The following is a 19,210-nucleotide window of genomic DNA, read 5'->3' as shown; positions in this document are numbered from 1 at the left end:
ACCCCTCGTGTATACAGGGAAGACGACAGCAAAGGCATCGAGAAGAGAATTAGCCAAGTAAAACTCATATTTCTCAAAAGCAACAGAAGAAGGAAGTGGGGAAGTCTTTTTTCTTTCTTTTTCCTTTTTTTGAAGTAACAAATAATTCAGAAACTATCTGTATATAACTATGAAAAATAAGATGTAATAATCAGGTGTGTAAATAATATGTCTGTGAAAATTTAATAAAAATCATTGCCAAAAAAAAAAAAGGAATCTGAGGCTTCGCGAGGCCTCCAAAGCGACTTCCGGTGCCTTGCAAAGGACCTTGGGTGTGAGTTCCAGGGTCCCCAGGAACTGCTGCGGCGCATGGCGTAACAATCTGGGACCCAGGTTGGCGCCCCTGCCTGGGGCACATAGCTAGTTGGGAAGAGGGAGTCTTTTCACGCTGACTGCCTGTCAGCTGCTTCCTTATCTGAGAGATGGATGAGAGTTGGGAAAGGGCCTCTAAGTCAGGGGTGAGTTAACTGGGCTATGGGCACCATTTTATGTAGCTCGCTTTGTGCATAAGTAATGCTTATCATGGGACGTGGGTGGCGCTGTGGGTCAAACCACGGAGCCTAGGGCTTGCCGATCAGAAGGTCGGTGGTTTGAATCCCTGTGATGGGGTGAGCTTCCGTTGTTCGGTCCCAGTTCCTGCCCACCTAACAGTTCACGTCAAAGTGCAAGTAGATAAATAGGTACTGCTCCAGCGGGAAGGTAAACGGCATTTCCATGCGCTGCTCTGGTTCGCCAGAAGCGGCTTAGTCATGCTGGCCACATGACCTGGAAGCTGTACGCTGGCTCCCTCGGCCAGTAAAGCGAGATGAGCACCACAACCCCCGAGTCCTCCACAACCGGACCTAATGGTCAGGGGTCCCTTTACCTTTACCTTTCATGCTTATCATATGAACACCTCACAGACAAGTCATGATGACTGCTTGCTGCTTCGGCACCCGTTCCAAATCTATAGAGGCAACAGGGCTCAGCAGGCTGTGCTGTAAGAGCAAGGCAGACTTACTCACAACTCATGTGCCCTGCAAGATCCCTGAGCATGAGTTGGGGAGGATGCAACTGTTCCCCCCAATGGGAGTGCCTTCCCCTTCTGACTCTGTGGCATCCCCATCCCCAAAGAGGAATGAAGAGAGATGGGCATCCTGCTTACCCAGCCTAGAGCAACTGGGGAAAGTGCCCATCTCCTCCCATCTCTGGTCTTCAGTCTCAGCCTCCCCCCACCCCCTTATGTCATCCAGCTGCCATGCCACTCCTGAGCTCGGTGATGCCTCAAGACTCATAACATGTGGAGAGCACAGGAGTCAAAGGTGACTCGTTTTGTCAAGTCGCCAAAGAATAGAGCCAGGACAAAAATAATCATGCAGAGCGTCCCCCTCACTGCAATTTGGCCGGAGAGGCTTGCCCTGTTGGGTAGATCCCAGAAGGAACCATTGGCCATCACCTGTCCTCTCCCTCTCCTTGACTTCCACCTGCAACTGACTGCCCCATACACCAGTGCAGTCTGGGGGTGATCCTCCCCCGTTTCACTGGGCTTTTTCTGGCAATCCTTGTCACTCTGCTGCTGTGTATCCTGAGTTCCTCTGGCATACCAGGGCTTCGCAAGTATAGGGTTGCACCTTTCATTTATTACATGATTATTTTCAGGATTTATTACACCACCCCTTTCTATGAACTTTTCAGAGTGGGCTTACCGACCAAAAATGTGATCAGTAGAAAGCAAAACATCTCTCTCTCTCACACACACACTCACTCACACACACACACACACACAGAGAGAGAGAGAGAGAGAGAGAGAGAGAGAGAGAGAGAGAGAGAGAGTGGTACCTTGGTTTAACAACAGTCCTGTTTAAGAACAATTCGGTTTACGAACTTCACAAAACTGGAAGTAGTGTCCCAGTTTGTGAACTTTACCTCAGTCTAAGAACAGAATCTGAACAGTGGGAGGGCACCGGCAGCGGGAGGCCTCATTAGGGAAAGTGTGTCTCGGTTCTGGAACAGATTCTGGAACGGATTAAGTTAGTAAACCGAGGGAGGTACCAGTGTGTGTGTGTGTGTGTGTGTGTGTGTGTGTAACAGTGATCTGTTTCCAGATTAGAAAGTGTAATAATATTTACAGTACACTTATTGCAGCCTAAACTAACAAGGACTATTGATTTCAACTGTGTTCACCTCCTGATCTTGATTTCTGCCAATGGCTAGAAATCAGAGAGAGAGAGGAGCAGCAGAGGAGGAGCAGTGTTGAAGCACCTACACTTTGGACATCCCGGCCTGTTGAAATCAGGCACTGTACTATTTTCCTGTTTAGACAAGCCTAGCCAGATGCTTAGAAATTTGAGGTAACATTAATCTATTTTAGTATTTAAACTTTCCTATGTTTCAAAGTTGTGATTTGTTTTCCTTTGTAAAGTGGTGTATAAATTTTATGAAATCAATCAATCAATCAATCCAACCTGTGGAGAGCCACAGTTCCCTCCTCCAGTTTCCTTGTTTTTGCTCAGATATGGAGAACTTTCGTCCTTCTAGTTGCTGCTGAACTACAACTCCCATCACCCAGCAAACATTGGAGGGTGGGCAAAGGTTCCCCATGCCTGTTCTACACCATCAGGTTTCTAGCTCTGGTTTTTAACCCCTGGGCCCTGCCCCTTTACTCCCAGGCCCAAACTTAACATGAGTCAACAGTCAAAACAAACAAACAAACAAACAAAATCCTTCCAGTAGCACCTTAGAGACCAACTAAGTTTGTTCTTGGTATGAGCTTTCGTGTGCATGCACACTTTTTTATTTTTTATTTTGTTTTGACTATGTCAGACCAACACGGCTACCTACCTGTAACTGGAACTGTGGAAGGCACCACATTGAGCCGCATGAAATATGAGTCAACAGTGTGATGCAGGAGTAAAAAACACTATTCTAGGCTGCATCAACGGATGTTGAGTGTCCAGGTCAAAGGAAGAAGTGGCACCACTCCCTTCTGCCTTGGGTCAGACCACACCTGGAATACTGTGTCCAGTTCTGGGCACCACAATTTAAGAAGGATACAGGCAGCAACCATTTTGCACAGGGGTTCTGTTCCTGACCCCCGTGTGCATCAGCAGAGCATGCATATAAGCCCACCCCATCCTGTTCCGCCTCCAGCTCCATTTGGGAGCCACTTCTGGGTCGCCAGAAGCAAGCATGTATGTGAAGTGCGTCAAGTGGACACATGTAAAATGGTTGCTTCCTGTATTGACCAGCTGAAAGGTGTGCAGAGGAGGGCAACCAAGATGATCAAGGATCTGGAAACCAGCCTTATGAGGAACAGTTGAGGGAGTTGGGGATGTTTAGCCTGGAAAAGAGGAGACTGAGAGGAGATATGGGAGCCATCTTCAAGTATCTCAAGGGCTGCCACATGGAAGATGGATCACACTGGTTTTCTCCTGCTCTGGAGGGTAGGATTCTAACCCATGGCTTCAAGTGACAAGAAAGGGGATTCCAACTAAACATCAAGAAGAACTTTCTGACAAAGCTGGTGGTGGACTCTCTTTCCTTGGAGGTTTTTAATCAGAGGTTGGGTGGCCATCTGCCATGGATGCTTGAGTTAAGCTTCCTGCATTGCAGGGGGTTAGACTAGATGACCCTTGGGACCTTTCCAAATACAATTATTTATACATATATACATACATACATACATGGGACGCGGGTAGCGCTGTGGTCTAAACCACAGAGCCTAGAACTTGCTGATGAGAAGGTCGGCGGTTCAAATCCCCGCAACAGGGTGAGCTCCCGTTGCTTGGTCCCAGCTCCTGCCAACCTAGCAGTTAGAAAGCATGTCAAAGTGCAAGTAGATAAATAGGTACTGCTCTGGCGGGAAGGTAAATGGTATTTCCGTGCGCTGCTCTGGTTCGCCAGAAGCGGCTTAGTCATGCTGGCCACATGACCCGGAAGGTGTACACCGGCTCCCTCAGCCTATAGAGTGAGATGAGTGCTGCAACCCCAGAGTCGTCCGTGACTGGACTTAACGGTCAGGGGTCCCTTTACCTTTTACATACATACATACATATACATACATACATACATACATACATACACACTGCCCATTCAGATCACGGCTGATACTTCATGGAAGGAGACTATAGCACTGATTTCTACCCACAAAGATTTTGAACAGTCACTAAATTCATTACAATATTTTCTATGAACTCTCTGGACCACAGTCCAATGAAGGATGTTTCAGCTGTGGCTGCATTTTAAAAACTGGCAGGCAGGCTGAGGGCAGAGGGGCAGAGCTGTGGTCTCTGCCATCCCTGCAGGTTACAGATTAACTCTTCTCATGGAATACCCAAGGTAAACTGTAAAGTCCTCATTTTGGAAAGTCAAGATCTGGAGGACCTCTGCAAGATGGAGGAAGAAAAAATGCAAGATGACTTCCGGACATATAAAGGTAAATATTTTCTCCTCCTCTTTCTCCTCCTCCTTGGCACTGTTAACAGCAGCACAAGCTTAATTCTGTCACAGTTAAGAGAGTGGACTGTGTCAAGGAAGTCTCTGGCTCAGATGTCTATTTGACTCTATTGTGCCTTGTCCAATAGTTCATTTATATATCTGTTTGTTTGTTCTGCCTTTTGTTTTTTCCCTGTTTTCTGTGCTGCAATATATGTGCTTGTCTAATGCCACAAGACAGATTTATTTTTCAGCCAACAGGCTTTCAAATATGCTTATTAAGTCTGTATTGAAAGTATGCAAAGTGGGGGGGGGGGGTGTTAGACAAGATGGAGTTAATGGGTCAAGAAATAATTGCTTTCACTATTCTACTTTAGGGAGCTGAGCACATACTGATTCCACATACATTACCGGAAATTGAGGTTTGCACAAATAACGTGAATTAAAGCACTCTAGTCAACTTACTGCAACAAATTCACTTTTTAAAAAAAAGACCTTTTATGGTTAAGAAAGTGACAGGTGGAAATGCACTGAAAAATGTGCAGTGAACAAATGGCTAATGGGAAGACCTGCAATCACCCTACAAGCAAATCCTTTGTCCATCTTTTGTCACTGAAAAGGTAAAGGTAAAGGTACCCCTGACAATTAGTCCAGTCGCGAACGACTCTAGGTTCACTGCGCTCATCTCACTTTACAGGCCGAGGGAGCCGGTGCCCCTCTGCTTTCGCAGACAGTATTTCCCAGTCATGTGGCCAGCATGACTAAGCCACTCCTGCCAGCCAAAGTCAGAGCAGCACACAGAAATGCCATTTAGCTTCCCACTGGAGTGGTACCTATTCAGTTTTGTCACTGAACCTCCCTGCAAACAAAGGATGCCTGCTGAATAAAGACCTGTAAGCTTTGTAACAGCAAATCCAGATGAATGCTTAATAAAAAGGCCATCCAGAGGTTCTTTTAATGTTCAGGCCAGGTTGCCGGGCACAGAAGCAGCTAAGGAAATCAGTGGTGGAGGGGCCAAATTGACTCCAGCCCCCCCCCCCAAGACTGCTGCTTTATTGTGGGCATGTCTGTTTCTTAACCCCACCATAGTGCAAGATTTAGTTCATAATAAATAACCCCTCCCTCCACAAAACCAACACAAGGCCGACTGCAACTGCACCGCAAGCAGCAAATAACCTTCATGCACAGCTGATATTTCAAGAAAGTGAACCATGAACCAGGGGCGTAGGAAGAGGTGTGGGGGCGGGTCACCCCCATTACCATCATGGAGGGGGGTGACAAATTATCAAGGAACAATTACTGCCCTACTAGGGCAGTTCATTTAAAAAAAAAACATTTTTTTGAAAATGCCTGCTCCAAAGGTCTTATCTTACTACATTAGGGATTATATAGCTACACTGTATATATGAAATTTCATGCATATCAGTTAATATCTTGACCCTCCTCCATGAAAATAGCTGTTTACTTGGCCCTTTTCCTGTCGTGAAGGCTGAAATATCAATTCAGTGGAGCAGGGTCAAGATATTAACTAACCATTTCTGCAGGCAAAACAAAAACAATATTTGGGGGGGGGGGACAAGAAATTGTCTGCACCAGGTACCACTGACCTTCCTACGCCTCTGCCATGAACGTTCCAAGACATCATGCAAGTGCAGTAAGATAGCAAGAAAGGCTGCACCAAGGCAAGTGTGATGCCGTCGCACACCACCCCAATCTCTGAAGGGTGCAAGATTCCAGGGATCCCAGGCGCTTACCCTGCAGGACCTTGTGTTTCCTTTTGGAAATGAGGCACAGCGGAGATGCTGGTGTCTTTATGATATATAGTTTATTTACACATATATACAACCGGACCCTATGATAGAGGAGTTCACAGCAAGGGTCTTGTTTCTCCGGTAGCCACAACCTTGGATTCAAACAGAAATCAATCATTGCTCTGTCCCTCTTGCTTCCCATTTGCTGTTTTGCTTCTAGCTCACACCAGAACAACTCTCAACTCTCAATTCAGGCTTTGTCCTTCCAACTATCTCCGAGTCGAGTGAGGGGCCCCACCCATTTGCCATCTAGCACAGAGCTAGATTAGATCTTAAGGCTTGCGCCATCCAGCGACTGCAGGGGCCTGGCACCCAGCGGAACACTCCTAACAAGGCACTCACCATGGGTGCGTATCCTCAGCTCAAAGCACTTGCTGGAAACTCTGTTGGAATAGAGGTCCTGGCATGATTCCAGGGGTCATGGAACAATGGCTTTATCTTTTTCTTCTTTTTCTTTTCTTTATTTAAAGAAAGAAGTTACCTTAATTTCACCCGGAGGCCGGTCTTCCACATCTGCATCCTGCTGCTGGTCTCTATCTTGGGAGCTGCTGTTTTCTTCATTGTGGCTCTTTCCAAAGGTACTTTGACCATTTCCCTCTTTATCGTTCAAAACATTTCATCTGTAAAGGACATTTTCTTGACTTTGGCTCCGTCAGAAACAAAGGGAGGTGTATGTGTTGGTTTATTATTCTTTAATAACTATGGATGAATTTATATATTTATTTTAAAGATTTCTATGCTGCCCCTCAATATAAATATTTCTAGCACAACTGGCAAAACAATAATCAGCCCTGCTCATAATGGCATAGGGTGCTGAATCAATCTGACTAAACTAGATAGAAAAATAACTATCAATACCAGCCTAAACAAAAATGAGCAAAATCACTAAATGAAGGGAAGTGAAAGCTGATTTGTGCTCAGTCCTAGTGCTGCCAACTTTTGGAAATCTGACCCGAAGCGCCAAGAGTTCAAGTCCTTGCCTCGGGGTCTCCAGGGAAGGGTAAATGAAGTCTTTGTTGTTGTTCAGTCGTGTCCAACTCTTCGTGACGCCATGGACCAGAGCACACCAGGCATGCCTATCCTTCACTGCCTCCCGCAGTTTGGCCAAACTCATGTTAGTAGCTTCGAGAACACTGTCCAACCATCTCATCCTCTGTTGTCCCCTTCTCCTTGTGCCCTCCATCTTTCCCAACATCAGGGTCTTTTCCAGGGAGTCTTCTCTTCTCATGAGGTGGCCAAAGTACTGGAGCCTCAACTTCAGGATCTGTCCTTCTAGTGAGCACTCAGAGCTGATTTCTTTAAGACTGGATAGGTTTGATCTTCTTGCAGTCCATGGGACTCTCAAGAGTCTCCTCCAGCACCATAATTCAAAAGCATCAATTCTTCGGCTATCAGCCTTCTTTATGGTCCAGCTCTCACTTCCGTACATTACTACTGGGAAAACCATAGCTTTAACTATACGGACCTTTGTCGGCAAGGTGATGTCTTTGCTTTTTAAGATGCTGTCTAGGTTTGTCATTGCTTTCCTCCCAAGAAGCAGGCGTCTTCTAATTTCGTGACTGCTGTCACCATCTGCAGTGATCATGGAGCCCAAGAAAGTAAAATCTCTCACTGCCTCCATTTCTTCCCCTTCTATTTGCCAGGAGGTGATGGGACCAGTGGCCATGATCTTAGTTTTTTAGATGTTGAGCTTCAGACCATATTTTGCGCTCTCCTCTTTCACCCTCATTAAAAGGTTCTTCAATTCCTCCTCACTAGTCTAGTGGGAGGCAAAAATCCACTGCCAACATTTACCACTCCATTTACAGGTGATTATTTGATGGGGGTCCTGTTTTGGCAACTGGGGTATTTTTAAGGGTTCGTAGAGACAGACCTGCCACTGGTGGGGGTGGGGAAGCAGCAGGGCTTTTTTAACTTTGAAAAGAATAGCAGTCTGCCATCATCTGTCACTTTTCTCCCCAAAACTTCCCAGTGCAACATCCTTATGAAGTGGGTGGCGCTTTGGCTGGCCCCCATCTACTAACTCAGGGTTCTTCAAACTATGGTCCCCATAAGTTGCTGGACTACGTTTCCCATCACCCTAGTGGTGGTCTGAGGGCCTCTGGTTGAAGAACACAGCACTAGTTAGATTCTTCTGTTGAGAGAGCTGAATCTCATGGGCAGATTATTTCCTGCTTTCCTTGAGGGCTTTTACCACCTGATGTAAGAAGGCAGGGCAGAGAGCAGAGAGGGGCAGAGGTAGGGATGGAAAGCCAGCGACAAGTTGCCCACACCGAAAAAGGTGGCATATTGCATGCAGGTGGCACATTATTGAAGTTCTCTTGTCTCCTGATTTCCCAGGCCAGGAGGAGCAGGATGGGTTGTCGTGCATGTCTCCTGGTTAGGCCACACTCTCTTCTCTGAAGCATCCACCCCATCTCACCAAGTTGCTAAGCAACAGCCTGGGAGAGTAACTGTCCATGTTCTGCTAGGCTGGAAAGGGATGGCAAGAACAAGGATGCTGTGGGGTGAACTTCTAGCTTGTGGTGTCAGAAACGGGGCAGCAGGGGAGAAATATCCGGTATCCTCAAGTGAAACTATATTGGATGACCAGGGGCTGGATCCCTAAGCCCTGGCTTGAGCTGAGAGCAGTGTAAGAGGAACCCAGACAACTCTTGCGTGAGGGAACCTTGGCTGGAAGAGCTGAGGCAGCCTCAGGGGGAGAGGCTCCAAAGGACAGAACTGGGAGAGTCCAGGACCCACAGAGCAGAAACAGAAATCTGGGAAGAAAAAGGCTGCCTCATCCCATGGTAGATCCTGGCGGTGAAGTGACCGAAGCGCAACCGGCAAGGGTTCTGGTCTGTGTAGAGGCCCATAATAGGTCTAATATCACTTCCGCTTGAGGTGCTATGGATGATGGCTGAAAAATTCCATCGCTCTGACTCTCACAGGGTAATTAGAGGCTGAGATGGGAGTAATCAGCCTCCCAAAATCTTCCCAGGGGTACAGGAAGATGCAGTCTCATCTGCGGATGCCCAATAACTCAGCTCCAAATCCATAAGGAAAGAGGGGCTGGGGGGCACTGGATGGAAAGCCCCCAAGAGAGCCCGGCTCTCCTGGACGTTATCTTCACGAGGGCACCAAGCCCCATAAAAAAAGACTGAGAGGAAGAAGGTTTAACATGGAAACGGAACAGAAAGGGGGGGGTGAGCCTTCTTTGTTATTCTACTTTGCTGCATTATGTTATATTACTGGGCAAAAAAACAACAACCCTAGAAGAACTGTTTTCATCATTTATAACAAGCGAGACTTGAAAGTTGGATATTTGTGGACATAATATGGCTTTAAAATTATAAACTGTGTGGAAATAAAAATACTACATAATAAGGATTTTGATTTGTGATTTGCTTGGAAGAAGATAAAAGGTTCTCCAATTTGTTGATACCAGGCAGAAGCAGAGTCTCATTAGCCGCTGGATGTTTTTTTTAAAGGGATTTTGGACGATTTCCTGGACATTCCTGGACTTTGTGGGCAGTGATGCAGTTTTAATTAGGAAATCCGCCATGTTGGAGATCGAGACCGGGCTGCGGAGCTATAAAGCCATAGGGGAGGCAAGCCTCTAATATCTCATAATATTTGTATTTCCAGTTTGATTTGGTAAACCTCCCCTAGAAAGGCTAAAGTTTGATGCAGCCGGTTTGGGAAAGTTATTGAGCAGATCCTTAGTTTGGATTTTATGGGAACTGCGTGAAGATGCGGCTGCCAGCAGCAAGGATTTTTGGATTTGACAGAAGCACCAGAGTGTGAGGAGGCACTGCAATTTATGGAGGAGAATCATGGACATTAAATCCACACAGAGACATATCTTTGTTTGTTTTATCTCGCTTGTGGGAATAACTCAGTGGCTGTGAAAGAATGAAGGATAATATCAGAAAGAATTTGGGGAACCACCGGAAATGACTATGGAATGCAACAGAAACTGGATGTTGATTAGAGCCCTCCAAACTTGAAGCATGGGAAGCGTACAACTTTAAAAAATTATGATTTGGCAGAATATTTGGTTTATTTGATATGTATATGTATAATTTGGAATATTTAATGTGATTTGATTGGTTTGTTAAAGTGGAAAATGTAATAAAAATCATTTTAAAAACAAACAAACTTAAAAGGTCTAACATAATGTTCCCATTGTTGCTGGTGTTATTGGTCTCCATTGCCCATCAACCCAAGCAAACATGGTTGATGGTCAGGGACACAAGACTTTGGAGATCATCTTACTTACTGCACATGCCCCACTCAACCACATTGATTGACAGAACTGGCACTACAACAGGCATCACATAATGCATGTTCCACATTTATAAGAACTGGGTCTTCACCTGCACTTTGGAACTCCCTGCCTATTGAGATCAAGCAGGCTTCACTGCGCTCTTTTTGGCACCTGCTAAAACATTCTTAAGGGGACGTGAGTGGGGCTGTGCTCTAAACCACAGAGCCTAGGACTTGCCAATTGGAAAGTCTGCAGTTCGAATCCCCACGACAGGGTGAGCTCCTGTTGTTTGGTCCCAGCTCCTGCCCACGTAGCAGTTCGAAAGCACGTCAAAGTGCAAGTAGATAAATAGGTACTGCTCTGGTGGGAAGGTAAACACTGTCTCTGTGCGCTGCTCTGGTTCACCAGAAGTGGCTTAGTCATGCTGGCCGCATGACCCGGAAGCAGTCTGTGGACAAACGGCGGCTCCCTTGGCCAATAAAGCGAGAAGAGCACCGCAACCCCAGAGTCATCCGCGACTGGACCTAACGGTCAGGGGTACCTTTACCTTTACCTTTAAAACATTCTTGTTTAGATAAGTCTACTCAATTATTTTAAAAGTTGATGACAGTTTCAAACTGTTTTAGTATTTTAACTTTTCTATGTTTTAAACTAGGGTTGTGACTTTTTTCTTGATTTTCTTGTTTTTATCTTTTGGTAAAGCACTTTGAGGTTTACAATCAAGTGGTTTTATGAAATAAAATACTGTATTTTTCCATGTATAAGACTAGGTTTTCCCCCTAAAAAATAATGTCCAAAATTTGGGGGTGTCTTATACATGGGGGCCATCTCCCCCCATTTTCTTAAATCAGAGTCCCCCAAAATAGGGGGCATCTTATACATGGGGGCATCTTATAGACGGAAATAACAGGAGTTGCAGTCCACACCTGCAGGGCCACAGGTTTCCCACCCCATATTAGGAGATAATTTGTTATACAATTAGCATAATGCCAACTTCAAACCACCTTGTGATATTTGGAGGGGTGTGGGAAAGGGAGGCATTGTTTCAAGGTTAATTGATTAATTAGCAGGACACCGACACTCAAAGTTATTACTAAGCATTTCATCGCTAAACCTCTCTTGATTTGTCATCTCTCCAGAGGAGATAATATAATAAACCATATCACACCTCCGTGCATCATAATGTCTGCTGTTTAATATGTTTCATTTCAGCTCTAAATTTCTAACATTTCCCCCTTTCCCTCTTTTAAAATTTTAAGCAACAACACTTTCATCAGAACTGAGTGAATTGATTGATGAGAGTCCAAAGCCGCGAACTGAACACGATTATGAATGTAAGTCTTGTAACATATTGTTGCCTGCCACCCCAATCCCTGCACAGTGTAAGATCCAAGGTGTTCAAGACTCTCACCCAGGGTTCATGTTTCCTCCGGGAATGAGGCTCAGCAGAGACTGTGGTGTCTCTATGATATATGGTTTATTTACAAATACATATGCAACCCGATCCTACAATGGAGGGGTTCACAGCATTAAAAACCCAAGAGGCAGGGGCGTAGCAAGGTAAATTGGTACCCAGGGGCAAAAATTAAATTTGTCACACCCCCCCCCCCCCAAGGCATAGGAAGGTCAGGGGGCACCTGGTGTGGAAAATTTCTTGTCAACCCCCCCCCCCATTGATCCCCCCCCCCGGCAAAAATGGTTTTACGTTATTTCAGATTTTCTTACAAAGGAATAATAACAAGTAATAATAATAAAAAAACCTTTTATTTATATCCCGCCCTCCCCGGCCAAAGTCAGGCTCAGGGTGGCTAACATCAGATACATAACATTGGTATAAAATCAAACAATAATTAAATTACCTCCTAAAAAGACCTCAAAATCAAATCAAATTCTAATTAGATGGCTTTCCACAGGGTTAGGGTTGTGAACAGTAAGTGCTCCCTGAACTGAAATTTCAGCCTTCATGACATAGGAAAACAGCCAAGTGAACAGCTATTTTGGTGGAGGAGGGCCAAGATATTAACCGATATGCATGAAATTTCATATACAGCTATATAATCCCTAGCGGAGCAGGCATTTTTTTTTAAAAAAAAAAAATTGTTTCTTGATAATTTGTCACCCCCTCCATTATGGAACATGGGGCGGCCCGCCCCCGCCCCCCTTGCTACACCCCTGGGGTCTGGTTTCTCACGTAGCCACAGCCTTGGATTCCAAACAGAAATCTAACCATGTTCTCAAGTGTTGCTCTGACTCTCTCTCCAGCTTGCTCCTTTTCCCTCTGGCTCACTCACTGAACTCTCAACTCTTGTCTTTTTCTTTTTCCTAAATACCCTCTCACAGACCCACTATCCTCTGTTTTCTTGAATGGCCCATCACCCAGACTATCACCTCAACACTGGAAGCTAGCCGGACTTATATTTTAACACTTGCTGGATCCAGGGGTTAGAAAGGTCTCTGCCTACAGCCTACTTCCCCCAACCCCAAACTTATATTCTTCTCTAGGGCGATCAGTTCTCCTGAATCTCAGACCCCCAAACACCAGGGAGCAGAGCTTGAAAGCTAAGGAGTGCTGCCTCCTCACACAGCAGTGATGGGCCTCAGTGAATTTCTCTTAGGAGCTTTCAAACCTCTCCTAATTGATCTGAAGTATAAAAGGAATATCAGAAGCACCTTGCTGAAGGTGTCCAAAGACCCTTTGAGTCCAGAACAACACTCTTCACTTGCAATTCACATTACAGTTGAGCTTTCACAAGATCTAAAAGCCACTTCCAGAATTATAGAGGAATACGGTGCAAGTTTAGCATTTGTTTCCATATTATTTGCAAACAGATTTTTTTTTTCCAGAAGCAAATAACACAGAAATGGGCACTAAACTTGCACTATAGTCCACTGCAGTTCCAGAAGTGGCTTTTGTGAAAGCTCACATATAATACAGAACTTTACAGTTAGGGAACAGCATATCCCTCAACTGTCCCAGGAAATGAGAAATCCTGTTTTTTCTCGTGAGAGCATGGCAAACATTTTGGGCGCTGCAATATTGCTTGATTTAGCACTGCAATTTCCCCCTAAGAAAAGTGGGGTTTTTTTTGGAGGGTGCAATCTCTTTGGGGCACTGTGCCCTAATAAAGTGTTTTTTCAGGACTGCAATCTTGCACAGGTCATGTAACTTGTGCAGAAGTGCAGCCCCGGAAGATGGTGTCCCATCTTTGTCATGACATGTTAGAAGGTACAACAGTTGTTAAAATGGAATTAACTGCCATGTGGAAGCAGGCTGGTTACCATCAGTCTCAGCCAGAATGTTCATTTTTGGAGGCAGCCAACTTCTGAACTTCAATTTTCTTGGAAATCACAAGTGCAGAGAGGGCTGTTTGTGGGCTTCCCATAGGCATCTGCTTACCACTGTGAGAACAGGATGCTGAACTAGATGGGCCCTTGGCCTGATCCAACAGAGCTCTTCTTATGAACATAGGAGCTGCATTCAAACATCATCTGGAGGGCACCACTTTGCCAACCCATCCTCTTTACGATCCCCCAAAGAACATTACAGGTTGCTAGATTCTTGATTTCAGTTATCTCATATAAAAGACGCCATGGAACACTCCAAGAATATTGATATTATATTATTCAATAATTCCAGCTTAAATGGCCTTGTAATATTATTGTCATCATTTTACCTGTAAAATTGAGATGACTGGGTATATTAGTCTTTTAATTGCTGTGTCGATGTTCATAATGTGTTTGCTTTTGTAATCTGAATGTATTTTATTTTATTTTATTTTATTTTACTTCTGTTGTGGGCTTATAGCCGAATAAAGATATCTTCTTCTTCTCCTCACTCCTCCTCTAAACAGATGGACGACTGCATAGCTAGATACCGTACATGCCTACTGCACTTTCTGTGCTCTCAGACATCTCTGAGCTTTACTTTCCAAGCCATAGGCTAATACTGTCTCTCTTTCCTTTGCTCAGTGTTCCCATGCAATCCTGACACTAGAGAATGGGAATACCACAATGGAAAATGCTACTACTTCTCCCTGCAGAAAACTAACTGGATACAGGCCAGGGATGATTGCGCTGTCAGAAATTCAAAGCTGGTTGTCATTGATAGTATGCCTGAACAGGTAAAAAAAAGGGAAATGGCCAGGGCTGTTGTGCTGGAGTTGGAGGAATCAGGGAAAGCTGGGGGAAACCATTGCACCCAGAGAGATTGGGGGGCTTAGTTGCCTTGCTCCAACTTACTTGGCATGCAGGCTACAGTTTCCAAACTGGGCTCCAGAGAACCTGCGGTTTTCCTGAATGCCTATCAGGGGTTCCTCAAAAATAAAATTGTGGACAAACGTCTCTGAAAGTCAGTTTGACTGCCACTACGGATGTTCCCCTGTATCAACATACTGCCCATGGTTGGCCCAGTGGATGTGTTTCTGTACACCTGTACCCGGCTCTGAATGCCTTCAAGATTTCCCAGTGAATTCAACTTGGGAGGATTTGTCTCTTCCTTGATAAACCCACCTAATGGCTACTTGTGCTCTGTACTGTACTGTGCTTTACATCATAGAAACCTAGGAAGCTGCCTTAGATCACGTCAGACCAATGACCCATCTAGCTCAGGATTGTCTACATTGACTCTCAGCGGCACTCCATGATTTCAGGCAGGAGTCTTTCTCCAGACCTACCTGAAGATGCCGGGTGATGGATCCCAGGACCTTCAGGTAGCAATGCAGGTGCTCTGCCGCTGAGCTGCAGCTCTTCCTGCCAGGTTCTGTGCTGGAGTGGCCCACAAAATGTTGCCACATGGAGTGCTTTCAGAGGGCCAGCCAGCCAGGAAGCTGCACCCTCTGCCAGGAGCTTCCATTCCAATGCTCCCGGCTTTCGTTTCCTGCACACAGACAGCCAGGCAGCGCTTCATTGAGCATTCTCAGATCTCATTGAGCTGTTTTGGTTTTTTCCCCCACCCCTACCCCCGACAAAACGTACTTCTGCTAACCTTAGGGACCACCACCAGTCTGTTGATGCCTCCTTCTTGCACATGGGTCATACCACTTTGGCTCCATAAAGCTCTATGCTGATGCAGTACCCGTGGCAGAACTGAACCCTGTGGAACCCAACACAGCAATGGCCATGAAACTGATTCTGGATTCTCCTAACTGTCATCTTCCAACAGAAATGGAAGTCCATGTACTCTCACGGCCATATTTATCTGATTTTTCTTTCTTATGCAGAATTTCCTTATGACCCGGACCAGGAATGCCCGTTATTGGATGGGCCTCACGGACAGAGATGCTGAAGGACTGTGGAGATGGATTGATGGCAGCAATTACTATTCGGGCTTCACGTAAGCACTGAGCAGTTGTCATCCCTTTTGTTATGCAGCTGGCATCAAGTGCGGTCAAAACAAATTTGGAAATGGCATTCTCTTCTCATTCCATTTCTCAAATTTTGCCACCGGGAATTCTCACATGACTGATGTTCCTCCAAGCATAACCTCACCAAAAGCTTCCTTCTACAGTGACTGTTCCCAGCCTTAGGTCCTCAGTGTTGGACTACTGCCCCCATCATCCCCAGCCAGCATAGACAATGCGCCAGGCTGATGGGATTTGTAGTCCAACAACATATGGAGACTCAAGGTTGGGAAATGCTTTTCTAAAGGGTCAAACTCTACATCCCCTTAAGTATGTCCTTGGGACCTTCTTTTTCATTTTTGAACTGAAATCCACCACAGGCACTCTGAAAAAGAGTCCTCATGGACTGCTAACAGCAAGATATGGCAGTGGAGATGATTTCAGTGAGAAAATGGCATAAGGGAGAAGAGTGGAGTGCTGCAATCCTGCTCAAACTCAGGGGCACAATGCAAGAACACCACCACCCCAATATATTTGTGACTAAACAAAAAAATAAAATAAAAAATCCTTCCAGTAGCACCTTAGAGACCAACTAAGTTTGTTCGTGGTATGAGCTTTCATGTGCATGCACACTTCTTCAGATACACTGAAACAGAAGTCACCAGACCTTTATATATAGTGAGAGAGTGGGAAGGGGTATTACTCAGAAGGGTGGTGGGAATGAGTGATCGGCTGCTGGGTGTGGAAAACCTGTTGACAACTGTTAACGACTGCAATTAGTCTAAAAGGAAAAAGCAAGGGGTGAGATGGCTAAAGATAGCTTTGTCATGTATAATGAGATAAGAATCCAATGTCTTTGTTCATGCCAGGTCTCTCCATGGTTTTAAGTTTGGTAATGAGTTGCAATTCAGCCACTTCTCTTTCCAGTCTATTTCTGAAATTCCTTTGTATTAAGACAGCTACTTTGAGATCTTGTATAGAACGTCCTAGGAGACAAGTTTTCTCCTACTGGTTTCTCTGTCTTGTGATTCCTGATATCAGATTTATGTCCATTTATCCTTTGGCGTAGGGTTTGGCCTGTTTGTGACTAATAGCCAGAGGACTTGGATCAGTTCTTTTGCACGATTAGACCTCTCAGGCACTATGACCCCAATACAAATCTCTCTTCCTGCACCCCACCCAAACTGCTTTTTGGCCATGAAAAAGACATCAAGAGGGAAGTCTATCAAATTCTTTATATCTTGGATTTTTGATATTTTTCAATGTATTTAACATTCAATGCAGGTACTGGAAGCCAGGGGAGCCGAATAACGATGGGAACGAGGACTGTGCGCATCTCTGGGGTTCCGGGGAATGGAATGACGTCTACTGCAGCTACCTGTGCTACTACATCTGTGAGAAGCCCATGCCGAGTGGGAAGCATGGCAGGGGGACCTAAACACTTCGGCTGAACTTCACCCAGGCAGGCATCAGAGGTCAATGGCCAGGCGCTGCAGGATTTCCCCACACAGAAATGTCACTTCCCTAACACAATCAAAGAGGTGCTCTAAAGATAACTTTAGTTTAAAAACCATTTGACCATTTTTTTTGTTAACTCCTGGCTGACACTGAAGATTCCTGCTGACTACTGTATTCAAGATTTCTGCTCTTTACGGTAATTATTTTGCCACCTCAGCAGCAGCTATTTCAGTTTGTATACCTTGAAGCTTGGCTTGACACTGAAATAAAACCCCGAGTGGGTGATGCTCCCCAGAATTAGTAGTCCCTCACTCTGCCTGAGTTCTGGAAAACTGAGGTCCACTGTGGGCATGCAGGAAGGTCTTTCTTTAGCAGCCTTTAAATGTGTGTGTTCACCAATAGACCAGTCTAGTGGGTAAAAAACAACAATAACAGCCCAAAGCACCACCATGTGTGTCACACAGGGCCCCGTCAGCAGTGTGTGGTGACAGATGGCACCCAGCAAAACATCACTACACATTATTTATTTATTTTTTAAAGATCCCCAGTTAGCTAATAAGTGATTTTATGTGGGATTTTCTTTCCTTACTGCATTATCCACTGATCAAAAACTTGAATTAAATATGGGAGGGGAGAATGCAGGCTGCCACTTGGATGAGTATAACATTGTGCGGGCGATGTGGGCAAAGTGAAAAGCAAGTATACCTGGATTACATCAGATCCACTTTAAACTGTCTGTGTACACAATCCTGGCAACGTTGGGTCCTTTGCTTAGGACTCTGCACATATTTTCCTTTATGAGAGGGCTGATTTAGATCAAGATCTCAGTGGGGGAAGGAAGAGGGTCCCTGTCACCCCTCTCACACAAACACACCCCATTCTGTCCATTAGTGGTGTCTTTGGTAGGGTTTTAGACAGGGGACATTCACTGCACTACCTGAAGATGCTGGGGATCGAACAGGTAATTTTCTGCATACAAAGCAAATCCTCTCTCACTGACCAGCAGCCCATCGCATTAGAGGAGTTTTAAGAATGACAATCCTGATTGCCCCACCACTTGCTTTTTACAAGGACAACAGGATTTGAATGTCCTTTTCCTTCCCATTATGCCAAGCCTGTGTGTGATCAGAACAGGACTCCAGAGGAGTCCATTGTGTGTTCTGGAACTTGCTCTCTCTGTTCCAAAGCTCCAGGAAGGTGATGTCTCTTTCGCATTTCAAATGCCACAGACACAGTTCGGGAGCCAAGCCATTCAAGTACCAAGGTACCACTGTTCGAGACTTAGAAGGTCATGATCAGTGCACTCCCCCCCCCCTAAAATAATGTTTAGGGTTACTCTCATTTTCCTACTCATATTGAAATACTGCCCCTCAATGAGGCAGTATGTGTACCCCTGCGTGCGCGCCCCCTCCAGAAAAAAAGCACTGGTCATGACAATATTTTTGGTTGGCATGCTTATTTATGGTATGAAAAGGTGAAAGTTCATAAAGGATTTACAAATCATATAATTAGGGGGGGGATTCTATAAAGTATGGGATAAATACAAGAATTTATCAGAGGTAAAAACACCACTTTGGCTTTCACCATTGGAAGCTATAGCAGTAAAGAAATAGAACATGATCGGAGGGTGGACAGCAAGAGGGAGGAGAGTATAAATTAAAAGAAGAGGCTTAGTCATGCTGGCCTGGAAGCTGTAGCTGGCTCCCTCGGCCAGTAAAGCGAGTTGAGTGCCGCAACCCCAGAGTCGTCCGCAACTGCACCTAACGGTCAGGGGTCCCTTTACCTTTACCTTTAACAATGCTAAAGAGGCAACAGAAATCTCTGCACATCCAGTGGGAGAATGAGGGTCATTTCACCCCCTGGCTCTGTGCCTACTTCATTCCACCAGAGTCACTGTGCTT

The 19,210-nt window shown here is 45.2% G+C and overlaps 1 protein-coding gene across 1 annotated transcript; it reads left to right on the top strand.

The window, feature by feature from the left end:
* Positions 1 to 4,349: 4,349 nt before the first annotated feature.
* Positions 4,350 to 17,606, top strand: LOC117039431 (hepatic lectin-like). Its single transcript, XM_033136542.1, has 6 exons — positions 4,350 to 4,453; positions 6,734 to 6,841; positions 11,772 to 11,846; positions 14,482 to 14,633; positions 15,732 to 15,844; positions 17,136 to 17,606. Exons 1-6 carry the CDS (start codon positions 4,411 to 4,413, stop codon positions 17,287 to 17,289), a joined length of 645 nt encoding a protein of 214 aa, XP_032992433.1. The 5' UTR covers positions 4,350 to 4,410; the 3' UTR covers positions 17,290 to 17,606.
* The last annotated feature ends 1,604 nt before the right edge of the window (positions 17,607 to 19,210 follow it).

The sequence above is a fragment of the Lacerta agilis genome, chromosome 2 (assembly GCF_009819535.1).
Source record: "Lacerta agilis isolate rLacAgi1 chromosome 2, rLacAgi1.pri, whole genome shotgun sequence".
Classification (NCBI taxonomy): Eukaryota; Metazoa; Chordata; class Lepidosauria; order Squamata; family Lacertidae; genus Lacerta; species Lacerta agilis.
Note: the sequence above shows the minus strand (reverse complement) of the source record. Positions and strands in the feature narration are given on the sequence as shown.

What these genes read in the sequence shown, in the direction of transcription:
- LOC117039431 (XM_033136542.1), top strand. Translation starts at nt 4,411, where the DNA reads ATGGAGGAAGAAAAAATGCAAGATGACTTCCGGACATATAAAG. An exon ending in TGACTTCCGGACATATAAAG is followed by an intron (nt 4,454 to 6,733) that starts GTAAATATTTTC and finishes CTTTATTTAAAG; the next exon opens with AAAGAAGTTACCTTAATTTC. An exon ending in AACTGAACACGATTATGAAT is followed by an intron (nt 11,847 to 14,481) that starts GTAAGTCTTGTA and finishes TCCTTTGCTCAG; the next exon opens with TGTTCCCATGCAATCCTGAC.